The 25,559-nt window shown below is 37.5% G+C and overlaps 1 protein-coding gene across 21 annotated transcripts in view; it reads right to left on the bottom strand.

Moving 5' to 3' along the window:
- gphna (gephyrin a) overlaps positions 1-25,559 on the bottom strand; it is an 80,898-nt gene that overhangs the window by 48,994 nt on the left and 6,345 nt on the right. For all 21 annotated transcript variants that reach the window (XM_084097734.1, XM_084097749.1, XM_084097752.1 and 18 more), the window contains exons 2-4: positions 6,771-6,849; positions 1,188-1,245; positions 517-609 (exon numbers count right to left, since the gene is read on the bottom strand). In XM_084097734.1, coding sequence (XP_083953860.1) covers positions 517-609; positions 1,188-1,245; positions 6,771-6,849 — 230 coding nt within the window. The remainder of the gene's footprint in view (positions 1-516; positions 610-1,187; positions 1,246-6,770; positions 6,850-25,559) is intronic.

Here is a 25,559-nt window from a genome sequence, read left to right as displayed (position 1 = left end):
TGTGGAAATAATGATACTTTCAGGATTCTTTGATGAATAGAACATTAAAGCATTAAAGCATTACAGCATTTATCACATAGACATCCTTTGTATAATCTCTTTACTGCAACTTTTGATTAATTTAATGCACCCTTGCTGAATAAAAGTATTATTCTCTTCTTTCTTTTTTTAGACTTACTGACCCCAAAATTTTGAATGGCAGTGTTTATAATTGTCAATTATACATAAAATGATAAGACCGTATTTATGCCACTTCTAAAAAGACTAGTAAAGCTATTAAAAAGTAATTAAAAATACACATATCGCAAGAACTGTTTTTCATAAGAAAGCATCAACCAAGCAGCATGCATGTGAATGGGAAAATAAATTGTGCACAAAAATACACAATGCCCAAATATACAGAAGTCACAATTTCTCTCATTCTCATTCGAACTCAGAAAACAAGGACACATGGGGGTGGGGACAAAAACACACACTCACATGGACACAAACACAAACAGGTGGGCTCCCATGTACCTCAGGCGTGACATCACGGGGTGCAAAACCCGTTCCACCGGTGGTCAGAATCAAGTTGAGCTCCTTCTCATCGCACCAGTCCACCAGTGTCTCCTTTAAAGCGCGCGCACAACACAAAACATTCAACAGTAATTCTATATAGTGCAAAAAGATACATTCATATCCCTCAAACTACTGGTGCAACATCATTTCAGCTATTTCGGGCATATAGTCTGGCCTAATAAATAAAACATCCATTTTTATTCTGCTGTTACCAGCAAAAAATATCATATACAGTGGCTCCGAAAAGTATTTGCACATTTAATCCATTGCATCATTGCAGCAATAGACTTTTAACCAACTAGTCCTCCATGGTGATTTTTAGTGGATGTCTATCACAGATTAACCACATGTGAATTTCACCACATTGTTTTATCATTTAAAAACTTGTTTTGCTTAAAATGGGTTTAATAATTGTTTTGTAATGCAATGATATGTATACTTGTTAAATGTGGCTTGAGTGTCCAAATATATTTTTCCATATCTGAGCTCAGATAAAATCCAAGTGGTTCATGTTATGGATAAGAGTGCAGCACTAATACTGGCCTCTAGGGGGCAGTAGTGTGCAAAGGTGTGTATGGATGTGCATGTTTGCCTCATGGTCTCACTGAAGGGGCGAGAGGAAGCATTACCTTGATCTCGTCAATCTCATCAGGGACTATTTTGTATGCAGAGATTATGCCTCCGAGCCTGTGGGTGAAACACACAAACAACAACAACCGTTAGTGTATGTTCAGTCCCAACAGCAGGGGAGAAACAGGGAGCGAGAGAGGGAAAAAAACACAATGTGACAGAATGCAGGAAAAAGAAAGAGCAACACAATGCCAGAGGTACCAGAAAGCTGTCAGAATACATCCCCACACACTCCACCCACAACCAGAATGACAGTTAAAGAAGAAATTTCTTTCTTTCACAGGGCTCTTGCTGTTTTATTCACTTCTGCATTCACAGGGGTGACGGCTCACTAAGGATCAAATTTTGACAGTGCTGTTTTAGGCCACAAAACAGGTGGATTAACACAATAGCTAGGTTTCAAGTACAAGCCTCCTATAAAAACGTAAATTTGCACTCAAAACTTTTGAGCAAACCATGTTCAAATACTGAAGTGCAGCACACACTAGTGGCTGCTTCTAGTACTGCAGCTCGCAATATAGAGACAGGCAGCTCAGACACAGATGCAAGCACACTTACCATTTTTGATTTCGACAAACAAACTTGTACATTATCCAGCTTAGAGCATGATTATATATAAATAATTGATTATATAAATAGACAAATTAATGTTTCATGTTCATTTAAGTTTAAATTATGTCATTACGTGAGAAGAAAAGTGATACAAGACGCAGACTACCACAGCTAAGTTGAAATCAGTTGCCGGATACAATGACCAATTAAACAGTTTAAAGCTCTTTAAATATTAAACAGGAAGCTATTAAGGAAACAGCGCGGGAGATGATGCAAGTCAGACTCAAACTTGTATCGTCTGCGTGAGCACCACGTCTTGACATGGACATGGACCGCAGAGCTACGTGTCCAACTAAAGAGGCTAAAACCAGGACAAATGGGAAAGATTTTTCAGACATTCCTTTTTCAGAATTGCTCAGGACTGGTTTTCTGGAGCTTATTTGTATATTTGGGGCTCTTTCACGTTGTTGTTTTGCATCTACCTTCTCTCTTGAATCACCTCTATCAGTCCATCTAACTACTATGGTGTAATGCCCATAAAAGAGCAAGAAATAGAGAAAAAGAAAGAAAGAGAGAGGGAGAGGAAGGAGAGACAGAGAGAGAGCAGAGACTAAAAGAAGAATATGCTGAACACAAAGATGCAGAGCTCTTTAATCCGGTTGCCAGGGAAACCGCTGGTGTGTGAAGATTGGGGGTTTGGAAAGAGGTGCTTTAAGACGGAGATGAGTTTGGGATTTCAACCTGGGTATTTTGTTTGTGTAAGTGAGTACACACATGCACATACGCGAACAAAGGAAAGCGAAGAATGCTGAATTTAACTGAAGCGTCTACTGAATCTGGACGAAACTGTTCGATTGTGGCTTTATAAATGAATGTGTACGTGGGTTGGGCAGCACAGTCTGTCAAACCCAAATCAGTGTGTTAACGTGTGTCTTTGTGTGCTGATTTAGTTGAGGTTTCAACCTGAATGAACCCTGAATAAAGTCATCACACACTATTTTCAACTTTAAAATCTCTGTGGTGCAGTACATGGATGCCACGAATAGCCACCCATGCTCAACTAAGCAGACAAGGATTTGGAATATATAGGGATGAATTTACTAACCAGTTGAACCTCTTTTACACAGTATTTCAGAGCATAAAACACCATGTTATTCAATTACCATCTGCAATTAAGGGCACAGTATGTGGTTGCTTATTTAAAACAATAACAAGGAAATAGCTTGAATGAGCGTGGAATCATGGGAGTTGTCGTCTTCAATCCGACGGGACTCAGGCAGAAATCATGTTCATGGATGACATAATGTATTAAAGTTTCATTAACGTTACTGGTATGAAGCAGGGCGGGACCAATAGCAGAACGAGGACGGTGGAGCGAATGCTAATGAGAGACAACTGCACGACACACCTCCTTCTTTCCTGAACTTGTTTGTTACAGTTACATTTGATCACTTACATTTCACATTATTTTATTTTATTTAATTCTAATGAAATAGCCACAAGTGCTGAATTATTACTCCTGCGGGCCAGTTTATATGACAAAATAAAATTGTGGGGTAATGCAGTCATACAATCATACTAAAAATACATTTAAGTGTGTTGAAAGTTATGTTAATGTTACTCTGTGCGTTCGCTTGGTGGCTGGTATGAGACACTTGTTGCACACTGCAGTAAGCTAGATCAATATTACAATGAGTACTTAATGTAATTATATATGTATTAAATGTGTGGTGAAAATCAAGTTTTTATGTTGTTTATATGTCTATGTGGTGTTTTTAATATTCTTTAAGACAAACCATGTGCAAAAGTCAGCACCATTGCTGAGTATTTTCTCCTTAAAACTGCAGCGAACCAAAGACAGTCTTTAAAAATGCGGTTTGAAATCGCTGGTGTTTCTGTCGTCAAAAACTACCTTGTAACCAATCACGTCAACGTGTGATCGCCAACGAGTGGATCTGAGCTGGAGTGAGTGAGTGGAGGCAGGGCTAATTTGCATATTCATAGAACCACGTATACTAAATGAGGCAAGGTTGTAGAGTTGCATTCAAACTATTTTAAGGCATGGAGAATTTTTTTCAAGGAAATACCATTTAAATAAGTCATTTTGGTGATCATAGAGGAGTTTACTTTTACGTTTACCTAGTGCAGTTAGCATTGCGCTAAACACGTCTGCGGTAAACGGGAAGTTAAAAAAGTTTTAGTGAGAAGAGACCCAGTAAAGTAGCCTTTACAATGGAGCACTAAGAACTCTGCAACTTGCGTTAGGCACAGATATTCTAGACTTGTTTGTGCAGTTACCTGATTTGGATACAGTACGTCATGTAGTGAATTGGATGTCCTACTTGAACCCACCGAAAATACAGAACAGGCAGACATAGGTGCTTTTGCAGGTGATGCAGGTTCAAATATGGTCCCATCCCTCCCAATTTCCAGTCTCCTCTCTACTGTCATTGATTTAACAAAAACTAATAAACAGACCACTCTGGCGAGTTAATAAATAACTGTCTGCAGGCCCGTTGCAAATAAAAGCCGGTTTCATAAGGAACTATAACCTTGGTGACACTTTTCTTCTCTCAGGTGAAGACACGTCCAATTCTGTTTCTCAGGTGAGTGCTCAGCAGTCCCTCTCTCAAACGTCTGCATGTTCACCTCTCTGTAGGTGAAGCCGTCAGAATCATCTCTATCCAGAGGACGATGAGCCACGCGTGTCCCCCACTATGATTAATTCAGCTCTATTTTTACCACACCTCGTTAGTAAAACTGACAGCTCTTCCAATGAATCAATTCACCTGAGCTGACAGAGCACTGGAGATGGAGCTCACCAGTCAACAGACAACACACACATTCATTATCCATCAATACTCTCTGAAGTATCTCTACCTTCTGGCGGCACTCCATGCTTCTCTTCCTCTCTGACACCTTTCAGAGACCTACATCCTGCTGTCTCTGTCGCTCCACTGACCTTGTCGGGGTACAAAGATTTGCTCGGTACAAAGCTTTGGTTTTTGATGCTAAAGTAGAAACAGAGGTGGACAGGCATTGCAGGTTCTGGTACAATGTAGTCTTCGAACAATTGGAGTTCCTTTAATTCCTGATCCATCTATGATGACCCTACTGCTCAATCCTCTTTACCCATAACAGCACAATACCAATAACCACAGATATATCAATTATTAAAATGGGGCATTGTATACTTGCTTTCTGAAACCAAAAGCAGCTTCTTTTAATGACATAACAGGTAGCGTTTTCTGAAATAAAGTACCTCCCAAGGAAACTAGTCTTTCAAAGGCACTCCAGAAATCAACAGATTGGTGCATCTTTTTAGACAGGTTGTTAGTGAACATTGGATTTGGATGTGCCTTGAGGCCTTCCAACATTCGAATTATGCCTAGAGAAGGCAGCATTTCTACAGAGGTGGAAGGACAATGAGCTCTTCTTCTTGCTGAAAGTCTGTTAAAGTAGGAGAAGGTTTCTCAAAGCTCGAGAGGTCTCCGCTGAAGTTATACAAGAAGTAGCTGACATTCGAGAGGCCGAATTAAGTGAAGAGTCATCACTACACCTATTATGCATATGGTCATTTTTTCATGGCCTTTGACACATGACTGAAGAAAGCAAATATGCTACTTTAGCATCTCATATGCACATAGTAAAAAGTAGAAACACCTCTGATGTAATCAACACTATAATAGACAATTTCACTAACTGCTTACAGTCTACACAAATTACAGGAAATAAGATAAGTCCTGTTTATATATTAGTTCATCTTATGGACCCAGATTTTTGACCACCGACAAAGTCTGGTCCAGTTTGAAGCGTATTCTGTCCAAAAACTTCCTACCTAGGCCATTTAGAAAGGACAAGTTCTTACTTATTTAGAAACCTCTGCATTCGATTTCATTCAGACAAGGGACAAGGGCCAAATAAGAGTTAAGGATGCTCAAGAATCTTACTTACTTGCTAGTCTCAAACAAAAATCTTAAATATCTTTCAAAGATCTGATGCCATAAAACTAACAAACTAAGGCAAACCCAGCAATAAGCTGTTACTCAGAAGCATTTATTATATCAGCTTGATACCCTGTCAAGAAAATCTTGCTTCCTGGAAAACTGATAAAAGTCTGTGCACCTCAATTCCTAGAAATTGTATAGAAGCTTTGCTTCAAATTTGGTCGATTTACAGAATCAATGAAGTTTGCAATGCATGAAAGGTAACGCAGACAGACTAAGTAAGAAATTGCAGCTGCTATCCTTCTTTGTCAGGGATGGATTCTTGGGTCTTGCACCAAATACTGTAAACACTCGCAGTCTTCTAAGTCCAAACATTGGTCTGGGTCGTTGGGTAGTAGTCCTTATCAGTGTGGGCTCGACATAAGGCCACATTCAAGGGCACAAAGGGACTGTAAAGTAGAGGTCTTCACGGGTTCACTTGAATCCGAAAACCCGAGGTCCGACTCTAGCGGGTTCAGGTCCAAGACTTTGACGAGTGCCTCGCACACGGGTCGAATTCGGTATTAGTGGCCTCAGGTCACGGGTAATTTTAGCTTTTTCCTAATGGACCCGAGAAGACCCGAATTCTTTTAAACTATGTTGGCCATTTAACAAAATGTTATTAAAAAAACAATTCTATAGAAGAACAATTCTTCTATGGTTTCGTGGACATCACAAACACTTGCAGTCTTCCTCCAAATCCACACATTGGTCTGGACCATTGCGTAGTAGTCCGCATCAGTGTGGGCTCAGCATAAGGCCGCATTCAAGGGCACATAAAGACTGTAAAGAGGGCTACACTATGGTCTCGTGGACATCACAAACATGCTCAAGTGACAGCAATCACATGTCCACAAGATCGCAAATACATATCAAGTGCAGAATTTGGGACAAGGCCTTTATCTTTAAGAAGGACATCCATCCATTCAGCACAGAAAGACAAGAAATGGGAAACCTGTCCGGAAATGTCCTATGATGAACTTGACTTGATGCATGGGCAGTAGTATTGTACAAAGCCAATGTGTTTGTGTGTGAATCACTTACAAGGATGGGTCATGGACAAGATCTTTGAGGTTGATTCCACTGCGGTCCTCAGCAAGGTTTCTGAAGCAGCTGTCACTCACTGCAGACAGGAGAGAGATGGAGAAAGGACATGAGACATAGGAAAAAGGAAGAGAAAAGAGGAAAAAAGCTCATTATTGCATGGGAATAATATAACGCCATTTTGCATACCACAAATGTCTGATTCCTTAAACGTCACATTAGTCCTGAGGTTTGAGAGAATATGAGTTATGTCAAAACACATTACTCAACAAAAGCACGCAACTACAAGCGTGGAGATTCATACTCTCAGGCCTTCGTGTATTCTATGTAATGGAGGCCACACTGTTACACACCAGACAGTATTAACATTACATTACTGTCCTCCTCTGCGTTGTGTCAACTTCCTCTGGGATTTTACAACCTGTATGATGGTGAGCAGAATCAGCACCACTGATAACCATCAGCTCAGCACACATCCTCAAGCACCAGCACAAAGCTCCTAGTAGTTACATTTACAACAAAGAGTATGTATTATTAAAAACAGGATTTTTCTTGCTCTTTCCCTGTTCTTTTTTAACCATGTACACATATTCATCATGAACCACTTACTGAAACTGCTGCAAAAAATCTGACATTCACAAATTTTCATGGTATTGATGCCTAAACCATAAGCTTATTAGCATATGACCAACCACGGCGCTTACATATCAATGCCTATTTAGAATTCAGTAACATGACAAACCTTGATGAACAACAGTGAGAACTTTGTTATTAAAAGGTTAGCCAATTATAACAGAGGTCACTTATAGAAGTCTTATGGAAATAAAAATTCAATGTTCCATGTCCTATGTTGTTTTGGACTCCACTGACTTTCACTGTATGGACAAAAACAGTTGAAGCATTCTTAAACATTATGTTCCACAGAAGAAAGTCATACCGGTTTTAGAATTAAAGGAGGCAAATGAAGCCTAGTTTCGCGTCAGTGTCACGCAAACCTCTGCAATGCACACACAGTGTGCTCTGGTCACACAATCTCGGCACAGAGACCACAAAACAAGTCAAGACCGAATGCTCCAAAAGCTCAAGGGTCCATGACAAGACCAAGACTATGAAAATATGGTCAAGATTAAGTCCAGACTCGAGGACTACAACACTGGACACTGTGTTCAAGACAACATTGAAACCCCATTTAAACCAGGTTTTACAGTGCATGTTATGCCAAAGAAATATATATTTAATGTTTCATCAAAATATATGGGAATCAAAATATATTTCATCAAAATATAACTTGCTCTGCCTCTAAAATGACTTTTTAGGGTCGCTCTTATTTTTCAACCACCAGCTATATATAAATGACTATTTATGATCAAGTCCCATTTAAAAAAAAAATAAAATCCATTGAATATCATTCTTTACCTAGAAATATGCGCATTACCGAATTAAAAAGGTTGCAAATAATAGTAACAGAAATAATAGTAATTTCAACAGCATTATGATATAAAAGGGTCCAGTCTCGCTCAAAACAGGTCAAAATCTGTGACGAGGGAAGAGAATGACCCGTGTTGTGTAAATAAATGATAAAGTGCTGCCATTCACCGTCACATTCTCCATCACGCACAAGGGCTCGGTGCAACACTTGCTTCATAATTGCAGCATTTTCTCACCCTTCTCTCTTTTCTCCACATCTCTTGCTCTCTCTGTTCTCTCTCTCTCTCTCCACCCTGCTAACCCTTGATCTATAAATAGGCTGGTGTTCCCTGCAGGAGGCAGGAGAAGTGAGCTCTCCTCAGAAAGGCGGCAAAAAACTTCTTGTCACAGGCACGGAAATGCAATGTCTGTGTGAGCATGAATGAGGGTGAAGGAGGATTGTTCTGCCGATGCATCGTATACAAGTGACCGTGTGTGTGTGTGTGTGTGTGTGTGTGTGTGTGTGTGTGTGTGTGTGTGTGTGTGTGTGTGTGTGTGTGTGTGTGTGTGTGTGTGTGTGTGTGTGTGTGTGTGTGTGTGTGTGTGTGTGTGTGTGTGTGTGTGTGTGTGTGTGTGAGTGAGTGAGTGAGTGAGTGAGAGAGAGAGAGAGACACGCAGCAGTTGGAACATTCATCAGAGATGTTAAGGCATCAGAATGTTAATGTCACCAGAGCTCTGCCCAGCATGAGAGAAGAGGAGAGTTGTCTATTTTCTCAGAACTGCTAAAGAGCTACACTTCTCAAGTATAGCATGTTAAGTATTATCAATTCATTGTTAAAGTCATTGTTCCTTTAAAATATTTTTCAAAAGCTGGCAGTAACCAATGGTAATACCATGGTGCTTTAATATTATAATATATATATATATATATATATATATATATATATATATATATATATATATATATATATATATATATATATATATATATATATACATATATATACACACACACACACTATATATATACAGATTTAAACATTCACATGGTATTCCAAAGAATTAGGAATGATAATTAGTTGACTTAACATTCGCCCAGAAGCTGTAACTGATTTGCTGAAAAGCAAGTAAGTGAAGGTGGCCATAATAGGAGAACCAGTCACTGATTCATTAATTACATCGACTGTCAGTTTGCAACCAGTTGACAAAGGCTTCTGCTTGGTTTTAAATGGCTTCTTTTTATGTAGCCAGTAGCAATTTTTTTATTTGTACTATAAAAAGAATCTCTGAAAATATATTATGTAAATATTAAAAATATATAATTAAATTATAAATATTTAATGATTATATAATGACACCTTACAAAAAGTACCGTAGTGACTGATGATTATGGTATTTACATAAATTTCCAAAGGTAGCGAAAAATATCATAATTTCACTATGAGTAACATATGTGAGTGTGACCCTGGATCACAAAACCAGTCATAAGTTGCACGGGTATATTTGTGGCAATAGCCAACAATACATTGTATGGGTCAAAATTATCGATTTTTCTTTTATGCCAAAAATCATTAGGATATTAAGTAAAGATCATGTTCCATGAAGATATTTTGTAAATTTCCTACCGTAAATATATAAAACATTTTTGTGAGTGAATGCAGCACAATCACGAACATAAATGGACAACTTTAAAGGCGATTTTCTCAATGTTTTCAGGTCCAGGTCCATCAGATCCAGATTTTCAAATAGTTGTATCTCGGCCAAATATTGTCCCATCATAACAAACCATACGTCAAAGCTTATTTCAGCTTATTCAGCTTTCCGATTATGTATCTCAATTTCATAAAATGTGACTGGTTTTTGTCATCCAGGGTCACATATGGTAATGCCATAATACTTAAAACATTCTTCTGCTAATAATACCATGCTACATGTACAAAAATCAAGAAATTAAAGGGGTGTTTGATTATGATTTAACTTTTTAACTTTAGTAAGTGTGTAGTAATGTTGCTGTTTGAGCATAAACAAAATCTGCAAAGTTACGATGCTCAAAGTTCAAAGCAAAGGGAGATTTTTGCTTTTAAAGAAATCATTTTTTAAGGACTACAACAAACGGCTGGTAGGGACTACACAAGCTTCCTATCAGGTTAGTGACATCACTAACCCTAAAATTTACATAAACCCTGCCTCCGGGAACACACAACAAAGGGGGTGGGTCCATGTTGAGAAGAGGTAATAGGATTTGCTAACACCCAAGCTCTTGAAGCTCCGCCCTCTGTGCGGGGAGCAGCAGCTCATTTGCATTTAAAGGGACACCCACAAAACACCACGTTTTTGCTCACCCTCAAAAAGGGACAATTTTAACATGCTATAAAAAAATTATCTGTGGGGTATTTAGAGCTAAAACTTCACATACACACTCTTATTTTACATCTTGCAAAAAGGGGCATTATACCACCCCTTTAATGTTACATTGAATTCCTTTTTAGTTAGTGAAAAGGAAATAAAGTATTATATCAAATAATGTAAATATAAAGTAATTATTGAACACCACCAATTCTAAAGTCACACAGAAACGGCATATTTCAAGCTCTGTTTGTAGGAAGGCGCGCACACACAGACACACAAGCTCTTTCTTTCTACCTCATGTCTGTGACTCACAGCTCTGCAGACGGAAAAGTCTGTCTGCATGGACACTTTGGTGAGGTGAGAGTTTCCCTCTCAGCGTGAGACTGTCTGTGTGTGTGTGTGTGTGTGTGTGTGTGTGTGTGTGTGTGTGTGTGTGTGTGTGTGTGTGTGTGTTGCCTGTGGCGGTGCGTAGGAGTTAGACTTGCATGAGCTGAGCTGGTGTAAAACCCTGTCTCGTTAACCCCTGCCTACATCCAGAGAAGACCTGTGGACCTCAAACACCACAGGTCCAACACCTGGGAGCAGATAAGCCCAGCTTTGAGCAGCAAACCTCAGTGGAGCAGCATTCCCTTTGAAAAACACTCCTGCTATAAAAGACTACATATAGAAACATCTGATACTAAAGCTTACAGTACAAGGACAAGTCTGTCTCCGATTGGATGATCAGCTAATCCATTTGGTTCATTTACTTCCTGGCTTGCTTCATCCCACTTCTAGTTTTTCAAGGTTTATTCTGATACCAAGTAGCAAATAAGGTTGAAACTTCCATTTAATAACTCTTACATAACTAAAATATTCATACATTTTCTGAGGCATATAGGAGTGGTGCAAAGTTGCTGTATGTAGTTTCTGGGGCGTTCCTACGAATTTGCTAAGGTCTCCTGGGTGGTTACTAGGTGTCCTGAGTGTAAAGGCCCTATTCACACCAAGAACGCCAACTATAAAAATAACTATAATGATAACTATGAGTCCACATCAGCGGACAATAACATTGTTTAAAAGCCTGCTGCAGCTATACATGTCATTTAAAGTCACCATGAAATCAAAATGGACAAACAATTCTTGTTTAAAAATAAATAAATAAATTGATGTGTCGTCCTAATGTCTAATCAAAATTACTTCCCCTCCCTCTTGCATCTCGACATCTTTTCTCTGATGACGTGTTTACGGGCGCGAGGGCGGGACATCCTGTCACTCACATGAGATCACAGCAATAGCAAACCACAACCATCCAACGATCCAATCCACAACCATTCAAAAAAGTGATTCAGATGATTTTGCTTCTCTGTGTCCTTCTCATTATATCTGTGGTGTGGACTTCGGATATTCGGATATGGTGTGGATATTCTCATAGAATTAGAGACATTATTAAAACTTTGTAGTTACAGTTTTCATCATTGGTGTGAACGGGTTTAAAGTCGACTTTAAAGTCGAGATGAAATGGAAATAGCAACAGATCTTTTCTTCAGTACTGTGACATATATAGTGTGGATGTAGGACACGGACTTAGTTATAGACATTAACTGTTTAATAAATGGAGGCAGATCGACAGAATATGAGCTTGCAGTCGATTGTTAAAATGGGTAGGGGGGGCTTAAGGGGACTAAATGATTGGGAATATCAAGTAATGATATTCTGAGAAAACATTTAAAAAACAAAATATCAATAAAATATAATTCATGCCATTTTTTATTTTATTTTTTCTTAAATCATGTCTGACTTTGGAGAGTGTGTGATTGTATCCAACTGTCTAAGTAGAAAAATGGTCCTTGGAGGCTCAACTCGCCACAAAAAAAAAGAAATAAAAAACAAAGAAATTCACACAACACAAGATCATTCATGTTCTTAGCATAAAATGTTCCAGGACCAGGCATGCACCCGAGTTCAATATCTAGTGTTAGTGGGTACTCTTTTCAAATATGAGCAATAGTAGCTTTCTCAAGCACCACTAGCAACATGATTTAGAGGCGTTTGCTGTCTTCAGATGTGTGTCCAATCAGACTGAAGAATGTGTAACATCCTGCTGACCAATCAGAGAAGCCCCCTAGACCAACTCCCCAAGAGCAATGTTATACATTACTCACTCCTAGCTCTAGATTTAATCAATGACTATCTCTACTGCCCCCTGCCTCCACCTTCATGACTATGCAAAACTGCTCTGGATACATGGAAGGTATGGAAAAAAGATGGGAAAAGAGCAGAAAGGAAAAGGGCTTTCAAGAAAAGAGAGAGTCTGTGTTGGTTTCAGGTGAACTCCATTAGATCAGTGACAGGAACACGCTGATCCCCAGGCACATAGTTAAACATGCTGGACAGGACACGTTGTGTGTGTGGGGGGGGGTGTGGGGATGATGTTCAGGAGAGAAGAGAGAAAAGCACAATGGAACTCAAATCTGTGAGCTGCATTTCAAAGCACCTTTATACAAAATGTATCGTATAGAGTCTACAAAAGCTGTTTCTAGATAAGCATTTCACAAAGGCAAAGGAGGGAATAGAGAAAATGAAAAATAATTTATTTAGGGGGGGAGGGTGCAGAAGGGAATGTGGACGTGTTCAAGAGAGGAATGAGGAGCATCTAATTAAATCATTGAGAAAACACCAACATCATGCACCACGATATATATATATATATATATATATATATATATATACACACACACACACACACACACACATATACACACATATACATATATACATATATATATACATTTTTAATGTTACATGTTTTTAAAGCTGTCATTTTACGTGGCCAGGGCTGCATGTTGAATCAAAATTAAACCTAAATCGCAATTTAGCTTACTGCGATTATGAAATTGCAAAGGATGTGATTTTTTTATTTTTATTTATTTATTTATTAAATAAATATATGCAAAGCTTGTTAGTGAAGAGCAGCTCTGTGTTCAGTAGTAAATGCTGCTCAAACTCTGAAAGCACTGCGAGCTTGAATTTCTTATAACGTGCATTTGAAAGAGCAACAGGCGTCAAACATCTTCCTAAACTTGTAATGCAAAGCATTTATAAACCTGTTGTCCTACAAAAGACATATAATAACATGTTTTTACTCCAAACTCACTTCATAACGTCAGTTGAGTGTTTGAAATAACTTCTTTTTGTAAGCTGATGTGGCTTCTCATCATGGAATATGGCAGACAATATATTATTGTATAGTATTCTATAGAGTGATAAAGTCTGTCGATTAGCATTGCATTATAAATATACTTTATTATGATGAAAAAACCAGAGGTTTGAAGAACAGTAGTAAAACACTTTTGTATTGTAATGTTTACTGCCTTGACCTCTGTGTTTCCACTGTAAGTGCCTTATTATACGTCCCACGCTGCTAAAATATTGACACTACAATTTAGACAACAGCTCAAATAACACAAATATCGATGTGGAAAAAAGTATATAAGTGCTTTAACAAAATTACAAGCCCATTGTTCTGGTTTTCCCATAGTAAGCACATTAATGTAAATAAGTCAAGCATTTTCTGTAATTGTATTTAAAAAATGTTCCCTAAACACCAGGCACTTCAACCAGATCATCTGACCTCACTGGACTTCTGCACCAACAGAAAGCGCTTTAAACATTCCATCATGACATTCTGCGAAGTCAGACTTTATAAGAACACCACCCTGATCTAAGTCTGAGTGAAAAATAAGAAGAAAAAAAAAACAGTTAAAAGTTGCCCTCGTCGTCTCTCTCTTTCCAGAGCAGATTAATAAAACATCATACACAGCAGCTCCACTGCTAACTTACTTAGTCAGCAAAATGTAGCCCATCTCTCAATACTGAACACACACACACGCATGCAAACAACGGCAAGATCACACAATAACAAAGCAAGCACACACAAAAATAAAAGAAATCATACTGTGAAGAAGAGAGTGCTTTCAGTCCGTCTTTTAAAAATGTTCAAGTTCACAGGGACGATCAAAGTAAAAAAAAATATTCACAGTATAGGCAAGACCACACTCGCATCTTAATAAATGATTATGTGAATTATGATATGGGTGAATCCACTAAATGGGGGATTATAAAGCTGAAAAAAAACTAAAAAAAACTAATTATAAATAGCTGGAAACTTTCATTTGTTTAACATACCAACAAACAAAAATCATTTCATGTTGTTTTCTTTCATCAATTTGACCAACTTCTCCTTGTTAAAGTTAACTGTTATTAAAAAAGATTTTTTTCCCCAATTTGTCTTGTTATATGACTGTCAGTAGGGGATGATCTTTTAAAAAAAATCAACACTGTTACTATGATATTCTATATTTAAAAAGGGTATAGATATATCAGCATCAGATTGTCTTTATAAGCAGGACCTTTTAGTTTCATGACCTTGAGAGGTTTATAACGTCAACTTAAACTAAAACTTACCACCCTGTTACGTTTCTGAAAAGATAATTATTCATCAATGTATATTAAAACTAATCAGCTTAGCAATGCAATTTGGTAAATGCATTATTTGTCTGATAGAATGTTTAAAATCTTACAAAAAAAAAATCTCCACTTTAATGAAACTGCAAAACTACACATTTTATAAATTAATATATTTTTATTTTCTAGTTGCTCATGATCTCTGGATGAAGTTTTCTAAAACATTTAGGAGGAGCAATATTTAGCCGATTAAATATTTTATTACTTTTCGTGACTTTTCCAGATCTGGAAATCACAACTATAAAAATTCTGATAAATTCCCTTATAACGAGATGAATTAGTCTTTACCGTGAGTTTTTCCATTTTAATTACTGTGAAATAATTCCAAATCCCCCCTGTGAAATATTTTTTTTTTTATATCTGTGAGATGGGATTGTCCACCATTATTAATATTTCATTTCCAAGTTAATAAATATTGAGGCGAGACTCATTCAGGAAGCCGCTGCACACATAGAGAGGAATCTCAGCACTCGTCTCTTTATATCCCTCCATCCTGCCACTCCTGTCATCTTCAGCTCTTACACTCGCCTACATTTCATAAAAATCGAAAGACACAGATAGTTCATATTGTAGGCTACATAAGGGGGGAAAACTAAAAACCAACATAAAGACAGAGAGAGAGAGAGAGACAGAATGACAAACAGAGATGGATAGAGACAGATGGTCAGTCAGGAAGAACAATGGGAAATGATGAAGGGATCTGAAGACTGAAGAAGAGAATGGGGGAGGTGTAGAAGGAGCGACTGAGGAAGAGTTGGATTAGGGAGGAGAGCGAGAGACTGTGGATGAGAAGAAAAGGCATCAGAGTAGATAAATGATGAACAAGATGAAGCATACATCCTGAGAGAGCGAGAAAGAAAGATAGAGAAAAGACATCAAAGAATGAGAGATTTAGATTTACAGAGGTATGACGCAAACCCTTACATCCAAAACACACAAACACACAAACACACACACGGCTATTCCCCTTGTGAACACTGGTAATTATCTTAAAGCCCACTGCTGATGACCCCTGTGCTTTCATTAGCACTTTTGCCTCATTTCAGCACATACAAGCACACACACACACACACTGTTTACTCTCCTGCAAGACATTCATTAAGAGCAGAGCTGTCACTGTAACACATATGAAAACAATATTTTGGAGGGATATTATGGCTTTAATATGAGTTAAGGTCTATGGGCAGCATCTGTTATCAATTATGAAAGAAAAAAAAAATCTCAACCCTTCCCTTTTTGTGAAAGCAAAGAATAAAACGCACAGAAAGGACTTGCAATGGAAGTCTATGGGACAAATACATCAACTGACCCACATAACTCCATTGTAAGAGCATTTCTGTCTCACCTTTTTTGTTTGTCGAAAAAAAAAAGTCACCAAAGTGACTTCTTTTTGCTCCAATACTGCTGAAACTTGCATTAAAACGCACAAAGAAAGATTAAAACTTAACATAAATGACCCAAAGAAAATCAAACAACTTTTGTGGGCCATGTTTGCTTTAAAGCTAAATGCTAGTGTACTCATAAAAAGTCAATCACACTTTTAAAATTAACAGTTTTTCTTTTCTGGAACAAAATTGTTGTCTGGTTACCAAACAGTTTGGGAACCACATGAAGGGGAGTAACTGACAGACTATTTTAGGTGAAGTCTCGTCTCGAACTCATGGCCATGTCAAACTTTTTGTCCAATCACATGCTTTCTAGAATGAACACGTCCCTCCTCATATTACCATCTACCTTATAGCAATAGCAAGTAGCAAATCATGGTTTAAGAGTCTGACAAACTAAAAGTTAGTGGCAACTCAGAAAAAAGTTCTTTAATATCTTTCAACACAACTTCCTTTTTTAATAGGAAACAAGGGCCTTTAAAACAGAGAAATGTGTTGCAGAAGTGGCCTAGCCAGACGTGCTAATTCAGGATATTTCATGGCTTCCTATGCACTCTCGACTACTTCTAAAAATAAAAGTGGCAAAATCCCAAAAATATAAAAGGCACCAGCCTTGAATCACCCTCAGAGTGACGGGGTGCAAAGCTTCTCATTAATTCTCATAAAAAACATCATACTCCGATCTTTTCTCGATTAAAGGGATAGCTCACCCAAAAATTTCAATTCTGTCATCATTTACTCACACTCATGTCGTTTCAAAGTCATAAGACTTCTATTCATCTTCAAAATAAAATGTAAGATATTTTTAATGAAACCTGAGAGATTTCGGTCCTGAGAGATTGGAAAGTCCATGCAAACAAAAATTTGACACCAAGTTTATAAAGATATTGTAAAAGCAATCCATATTAACAGAGTGGTTTGATGTGCTCTGTGTATGCATGTTGATTAAAAGCCTAAATTAAATTGGTTTATCATATAAAGCATTCATGTCTCTTCAGAAGACTTGGAAATAACTTGATTTGCTTAATTCATTTCATAAGGATTACTTTTACTATATATTTATGAACTTTTTGAATTGTTGAACGTTTTGGGTGAATAGACTTTTGACAGAAATCATTAAATATACCTACATTTCTGTTTCAAAGATGAATGGAAGACTTATAAGTTTGGCACAACATGAGGGTGAGTAAATGGGTTGAACCAACCCTTCAAACCAGGGGTTCTCAAACTCTGGCCTTCAAGAGTTTTGCTCCAACCAAACCCCAACCCTCTTTCATGGAAACTATGTACAAACCTTAATTAAACAATTTAATAAACAATTAAAAAGGAATTTATACTTGTATATTACACTGTACCCACATTGGACCAGCAGTTTATAAAATGGAAGATAAAATTATCTTCGGGCGCCATCGTTTGGCGAGATGTGGGAATTCCTTCGGCGCAACTCTGACAGTGCATTATGGGTATTCTCCAGCCTAGTGTTTCTCAACTGGTGGGTAGCAAGACCGTTTTGAGTGGGTCGTGGACTGTGCAGTCAAAGAAACAAACGTAAAATTCAGTTTTTTCAGATGCAAGACTTTTATTTTGATGTTGACACTTCTGTCAGACGCAATTTAAGTAAAGAGTGCATGTGAAAAACACATAGTCCCGATTCAGTATCTGCGGTCATATGAGATGTTGTCAGGCTATATGCTAGTGCATTATTCAAATGTTATTTTTGTAACTTGTTACGACATAAAAAGTCTCTCACCTCAGTAAAGCGAATTTTCCTGTCCTGTCAGACATTATACTGTTCTATAGCGTGCACTCTTCATTTTCATGTCCAAATGCGTTGTCGTGCGCTGTATAGTATCAACTCATTCTAAATAAAATGTAAAAAAGAAATTAGTTATGTTGTCAATTATTAAGTCATGGAATTACCAAAAAGTACCAATAAATAACATAACTGGTACGTCATGTGTAAACTGGAAAGACTTTTGGATGCAGCTATGTTTATTCAATTCATCAGGAGCAGTTGCCATATGTTTCATTAACAGTTCATGTTAGTATTATGTATTTACCATGGTAACTGTAGTTTCAGTAACCCCAAAATGCCACTTTAATTTCACTGTGTAATTTTGTATATTTTTAAATTACTGTAGTGGCTCATGCCAACTTACTAACTTTATTGTATTAACAAAAACTAGTTTACTAACTGTGGTGCATTATGGGATTAAATGAGTACACTCGATAACGTCCACTATGGTTTCAGACACCAAATGTCTGTCCCCTCAAATAGTGCCCTATTAAAGTTTTAGGGGCTGATTTCAAACACAGCCCAAGACAAAAAGAACTTCCTATAGGCCTCATGTTGCAGACCAATTTGTAAAAATCATTTTTGGGGACTGTGACAGCAGGACTGTCCTTCACCAGACTGACACTGCAGATGAAGACAGTCTGCTCCAAAATGTGAGAGCTGTAATCCCACAATCCAGCTCTGCATCCGAATCGGAAGCTTAATCTGCTGCAGAACGACACGCCGGGTCTCGCACACCACACTGACTTAAAGGTGCTCTTTTCATTCACTTTGTGGATTGGTGTGTTTTGTGAATCAATGAAAGTGTGATTGCATCTGATATGTACAGGTAGTTGGGATCACCCATGATGAACAGGAAGATCTCAAGCATGACTAATGATCCAAAGCTGCCCGTCTACAATCACAAGAAAGACACAAAATTAAGCAAAGCAGAGAGACGGAGAGATAGCATGAATTAAGAAGATAGAGTTGACAGAAGTTGAGCTCTTAAGACAGATGTCTGCGGACTCATCTCGGGAGTTTGTGAATCCCTCTCACCAAAACGCATCAGTGCTAAGATCATATCAGAGATATCATTATGTTATACTACTAAGTTTTTTTTATTTTTTTTTAGTTTTTTTTAAAGTTGGTCCACTTCAACAAATAGACACAAACTGACACTTTAGACCAGTTAGACTTTATTTAGTTTCATTATTAGAGAAAGAATTCAATCAAAAGAATATATTATTATTATTATCATCTTACACTAATTTTTCATTATAATACAGAATCGCCACTCTGAAGCAAGCCAAGCATCAATGCTTTAATTAGCATTTGTTGTTAAATGCTTTCAGTTATTTGAGAGCATTCTGAAGTTATTGTAGTACGGTTGCGCAAACTAAAGACGTCTCATTCTGCATACTCACCGAGAGCCTGGATTCATTTCACCTTTAACAGCATTAAAGAGAAACAAAAGCCTGATATGAAAAATGCAATTTTTAAGAGATGCCATATGAAAGCCTTATTGCAGTTTAATAAGTCTTGATGTTCTGTAATACTTTCCGTATTTCTGCATATTAAAGAGGCTGCAACTGTACTGCAATATGACCCGAGAAATATGAAGATTATGACGGTATTGCGGGATCCTTGGGATTCACACCCCAATAATTAATAATAATAATGGTGGTAGCAAAATGTTTGCAGTTTCAGTTCCAAGTAGGTGTGTGACCTACTCTTTATTCACACTGAATGGTTTTTGGAAAGATCTGAGCTTTCTACTCATCAAAGAACGCAGAAAGAAACTTCCCACCTTGCCTTTCTCAGGACAGGCACTGCACTCACAGAACTCTGAAGTAATGCCGACACAGAAACACATCACATATGCTCTGAAACACACACTCCAACAGTTTACAAAAACGTAAAGAGCAGCATGTCCATTTGATCAGCGGTGCATTCCGGGGGTTCCTTTAGCCGTAGGTGAAGGGGGTCTGTGATTAATGTCTGTATTCTATTATCTAAGACGCTGCAGTCACACTGTGTCCAGATAAGGCTCGAGTTAAAATTATTCATCCAGACACGAGCCAACAGAACACAGGCACATTCAGATGGGAAGGCATGTTTAAGAGAAGAGATCATTACTGAGACACTTTGGCAGATTCTCTCTCTCACACAGTCTGTTTCCACCATATGGGCCTCTTGTACTGTTACTGATACAGTTTCTACCTCACTGTGAGAAGTGTTCCTGGAATATAACCAAGCTGTTCAGGCATCAACAATAAGGATTTTTTTTCTGCTGGCCCAATCGATTTGTCACTAAGCGTTCAAAAATATATATATTTAAAATTTACATTTAAAAAGTAAATAAATAAATAAAATAGTAAATAAATTATTTTATTATTTTTTATATTTTTATTATTAATTTTTTTTTCTGCTGGCCCAATCGATTTGTCACTAAGCGTTCAAAAATATATATATTTAAAATTTACATTTAAAAAGTAAATAAATAAATAAAATAGTAAATAATTTTTTTTATTATTTTTTATATTTTTATTATTAACATTTTATTAACTTTTTATTTATTTTAATATTATTTCATTAACTTTTTAAATATAGCCTATAAATAATAATAATACTTAATTTTTTTATTCATTTATTTTAAAATGAGTTTTATATGAACTTAAAAAAAAAAATAATAATAATAATAATAAATTGCAAATGCATTCATGTCATGTTATATCATGTTATATCTATTTTTTTTTTTAAACTTGCCACGTGTCCTGTGCTAGACTAACAGGGACTAGTCACAGCAATTGCATATTGTTGCCCTATTGTTGGTTTGATTGCTTCTATTGCTCTCCACTCGAGTCGCTTTGGATTAAGTCTTAATTTTACAGGATCTTAAAGGGGTCCTATTATGCTTTTTCCCTTCTTCAACTTTAGTTAGTGTGTAATGTTGCTGTTAGAGTACAAAAAATATCTGCAAGGTTACAAAGCTCAAAGTCCATTTCAAAGGGAGATATTCACTTCAGCAGAAAACACTTTTCAAGAACTACAACACTTCTTCCGGATCACGTGAAGTCACTCATTTAAATATTCCCTGTCCACAGAATATGGAAAAAAGGGGGCCACTTTAAATAAAGTAAAAAAAAGACCAAGCATTCGATCTACGTCAGAGCGTCCATGAATCTTTCTACGAATTTTGCCGCTCTCGCCGGCGGCGGTGTGAACGCACAGTAAGAGAGTACAATGTCGGCTACGCACAAAAGCTTCTCCTGAAAAACGGAGCAATTCCCATTTTGTCTGTACAATTTTTAATTGTTGTTGTTTTCTATTAACAGTTCCAATTGTAAGTTTTATGTTGTTGATGTAAACAAAGGGCAAACTGTTTGGCTCCACTAGCCGGCTAGCTAACATTACAGTGTTGATGTAGTGTTTAGCTTTTGTCTGTTCACCAATCCTTAGGAACTTACCACTCTGAAACATCCTGTAAATTCTGTGTTTGCAAAGGTTCTGCACGATCCGCTTGTTCAGGGTCTAAATAGGGGTCGAATTGGTATGGCAAAATTGATGCCATTGTTAATATTTACACCTGAGCAGATGAAACTTGCAGTTTTGTTAAGGGCCGGAACATTTCCGGAACACACTCTAAGCGGTTCGCCAATCACAACACGCTGGGCCAGCTAACCAATCAGAGTATATTTCATATTTCGGAAGGAGGGGCTTCATTGAAACAGGAACTAAACGGGGTGTTTGATACAGAGAGGAGCTGCAATAATCTATGCATGTCTCAACAGGTAAAATTAGGCAACTTTCACTTTTAGCTGTGTTGTAAGCAATTGAGTAGGCTAAAACTAGAGCGAACACGAGCGTCTCTCTTATAAAAAACCCATCCAACATATCTGCACCGGGCGCAGATTTTGCCAAAAGCTGTTTGATGCACACTGGACAGGACACATCCGAGCAAACATTATAAACTGGAATATTTGTCTCTCTGAACGAGTACATGATGATGATCAAAGTATTTATTGTACCACAGTTGCATCGCAATGCCTCGTTCACTTTGGCGTGTTCATGACCTGTTGACCTGGTTCATCATGACAGATGTGATCGGACCGCCCTCAATGTTTTGATGGTGCCTGGGAGGCTTAATTTTAACACTTTAAAGGGAGAAAAACCCATGAATGACTTACTAATAAATAAACAAACTGAAGAGAATTATTTTAAGAAGTATTTTAACTTGAAAAATCTTACATACTTCACCTTTAAGAAAGGCTAAACAAGAAAGATTTATCTGTACTTCTTGACTAATGAAACCAGTTTCGTGCTTCCTGAGACTAAAACTCAGCCCAGGTAGCGGGGCCAGTTGCATAATAGCCGCTATGTTAAGACTGTGTCTAAGAAATAAGTTAGGGTTAATCAGTCTTACTTTTTCGGGTTCAAATTAGACCAATCTACCTTTTTCATGCAACTGACTGATTTAAAAAAAGTTATGACCAGTCTTGAAGAAAACAAATTAGATGACTAGCTTGTAAGACTAGTCTTAAGGCACCCACACACTACAAGACAGCCGAGCCGATTTTGGACCCAATTCTCCACTTCAACAATCCTAAGAATCTTGATGATCTTGGATTATCTTATCAGATTTTCCTGTAGTGTGATGTGTGTTAAGAGTGATTGAATCTGCTCGGAAGAACGTCGGGCCGCACCGATCTCAAGTCGTAAATATCCAACATGTTGAATTTTTACGATCAGAAATCCTGTTGCGTGAGGGGAACCCCGAAGACAAACATGCACGCACTCTGTAGGTTGTCACGTGGAATGAAATTATACCAAATCAGAAAGTGAGCTGACAGAAGACGGAAGCATAACACGACATCACCCAAACCTTTTACTTTTTTCTGTGAATTTTCTATATAAAGCACAGAAACACTATTATCATTTCTTCTTGCCTGTTGTCTGCCATGTTTATGTACTACAAGATTTTGCGAGATTTCCCGTGTTCACAGTTGGGAATCTTGTTGTTTGTGAATGGAATCTGTTAGTGTGTGGTGTGCTGTCTTGGCACTCCACTTGCTATAGGAACAAAATGTTACATCTATGATTTTTTATTGTCATGTTTGCTGTCTCTCACATTTTGAAAATCTGATAACATTTTAAAAATCTTTTAGTTTGTGAAAGCCTTATGCAGTTTATACAACAGGCCACAGGTTCTAAACAAGCTGATAAACGGATAGCCTTTTTCAGTCTAACAAATAATATGGGCATGTATGGCTGTGATATAAGATATGCAAATAGAAAGGCATAATAAACAGCTTAGAGAGCTGGAGCTAAAATTTTTGCTGCGCTTTTTATGGCGATTAAACGGAAAACAATACGAACCGTGTCAGGCATTGCTCCATGGGGCTGGTGCGGTGAGAATAGCTCCCTGAATACAAACACGTGTACACGTTCACATCACCAACATGCTCACAAACATGAAAATACCCCAAAAAATAAAAAAATTAAAAATCACCCAGAATTATTAAGGAACGATAAAAACTACACAATTAAACCACGTTTGCTCACACAATCACAAAGCCATAACAAAACATGGTTTCAATCTATTCCACAAACACACAGGCTTTCTCTTATGTATTCAGAGTTGAATGTGTCTAGCGTTGGACAGAAGTGTGTTTGGAGTGCCGTTGACAGTGGAGGGGTGTAATGAGAGTAATGATTAAAGGCCGATTAAAACTGCATGAGGATTATCATGCTCATTTTCAGCCTCTGCTGTGCTAACTATCAAACAGTGCAGTATTTCAGCCACTGCGCTAGAATATCCTTGCGCATGCATTCGTTTTATACATATTCCTATTTGTGACATTTAAATCATTGATTTTTAATTGGTGCGCAACACTGCTTTGTGTTTGTGTTTGTGTGTGTGTGTGTGTGTGTGTCGTGATCTGGGCTAGTCTCTGAACTCTAATGGTGGAGCATGATAAATATATGACCAGCCATGAACCCCTTCAGAGGACCATTTAATCAGCAGTCAGGAGGCCAGCGTGAAAAATCCACCATTTCAAGGCCAGCACTCAGGGCATCATGGGACAGAGGAGGGCAAAGGTCATTTCTTGATCATTAAGAGCTGAAAGAGGCATGAGTTTGCTGAAGTAAAAGTCATAATCGGAAGTGAATTATATCTTGTTAGGCACTTAGGCTGATATATTGTCATACTGAAATGGATCTCTGGAGCATTTGAGCATATAAATATCTTATGAATAAGCAAAATCCGTTTCTCATTTACATAGATGTTTATAGAAGACAAACTATTTTTAGCAGATGCACTCATATTGAAACAACTTTACAGTGTTTTCTTAAACGTGTAATTGGATCACTCAATATTTCACTATAGGAAATACTAAAAAAAAATATGAATAATGAATTATCATCAGGGCTGAGCATTATCCAACAAAACAAAAAACAAAACAAAAAAACACATATATTGTGTGTATATTTCAGACCTTTCGTATTAAAAGAGAAAAGCCCTTATAATTCAATAATACAGTAAAAAAAAAAATTAGTAAAGAAATTAATAAATCAAAAAACATTCTTCACTAAGAATTATATTTAATTTAAACACACACACACACACACAAAGAAGTTTATCTTTACTCTGAAAAATGCCCCAACGAAACTTTATGGAACATGGACATAAATCAAGGTCTATTAGCACTTCTGCTAATGGACATTATACATCCTTTAAATAATAATATAAGAAAGAGAATTAAAAGATTTCAGATTGTACTTAAAAGAAATGAAACTTGGATGCCTGACATCAGCAAACAGGCCAGTCTGGTTCTATGAGGGTCATATACACTGTGTGAGTAAAACACACAATATACCATCTGCAATGAGTTCACACACTCTCCACACACTCTGAGTGTAAGTGGGAAGTGAAGCATAGGCTAGACGGCATGGTATAAATGTCCTGCTGGATCATATTTCCCACTGCTCCAAATCCCCAGCAGGACACAGACACAGAGCCAACACGTTCATGAGCCATTACACATTTATGAATGAAGCTTGTGGTGTGGTAATAGAGGCAGGCCTCTGAGCCAACCATGCTGGAACACACTGCGAGAGGACAGGAGAGCTGTCAGTCACTATAGATCAACCAATAGCAGAGCGGGAAATTGCGAGATCTCAGACAGGTGACCTTCTTGAGAAAAAAAGTCTTCAATAAATCATGTGTAATGAAACAATGTTAAAACCATTTTGGAAATTATAGGCTACACTGTTAATTTTGTATGTAATTAGGTGCAAACAAAAAAAACCCTAAAAAGAATAATTGGTATTTTTGCGAAAGCATGCTCACATGCACAATTATTC

This window comes from Abramis brama (assembly GCF_963993115.1).
Source record: "Abramis brama genome assembly, chromosome: 21".
Taxonomy (NCBI): Eukaryota; Metazoa; Chordata; class Actinopteri; order Cypriniformes; family Leuciscidae; genus Abramis; species Abramis brama.
Note: the sequence above shows the minus strand (reverse complement) of the source record. Positions and strands in the feature narration are given on the sequence as shown.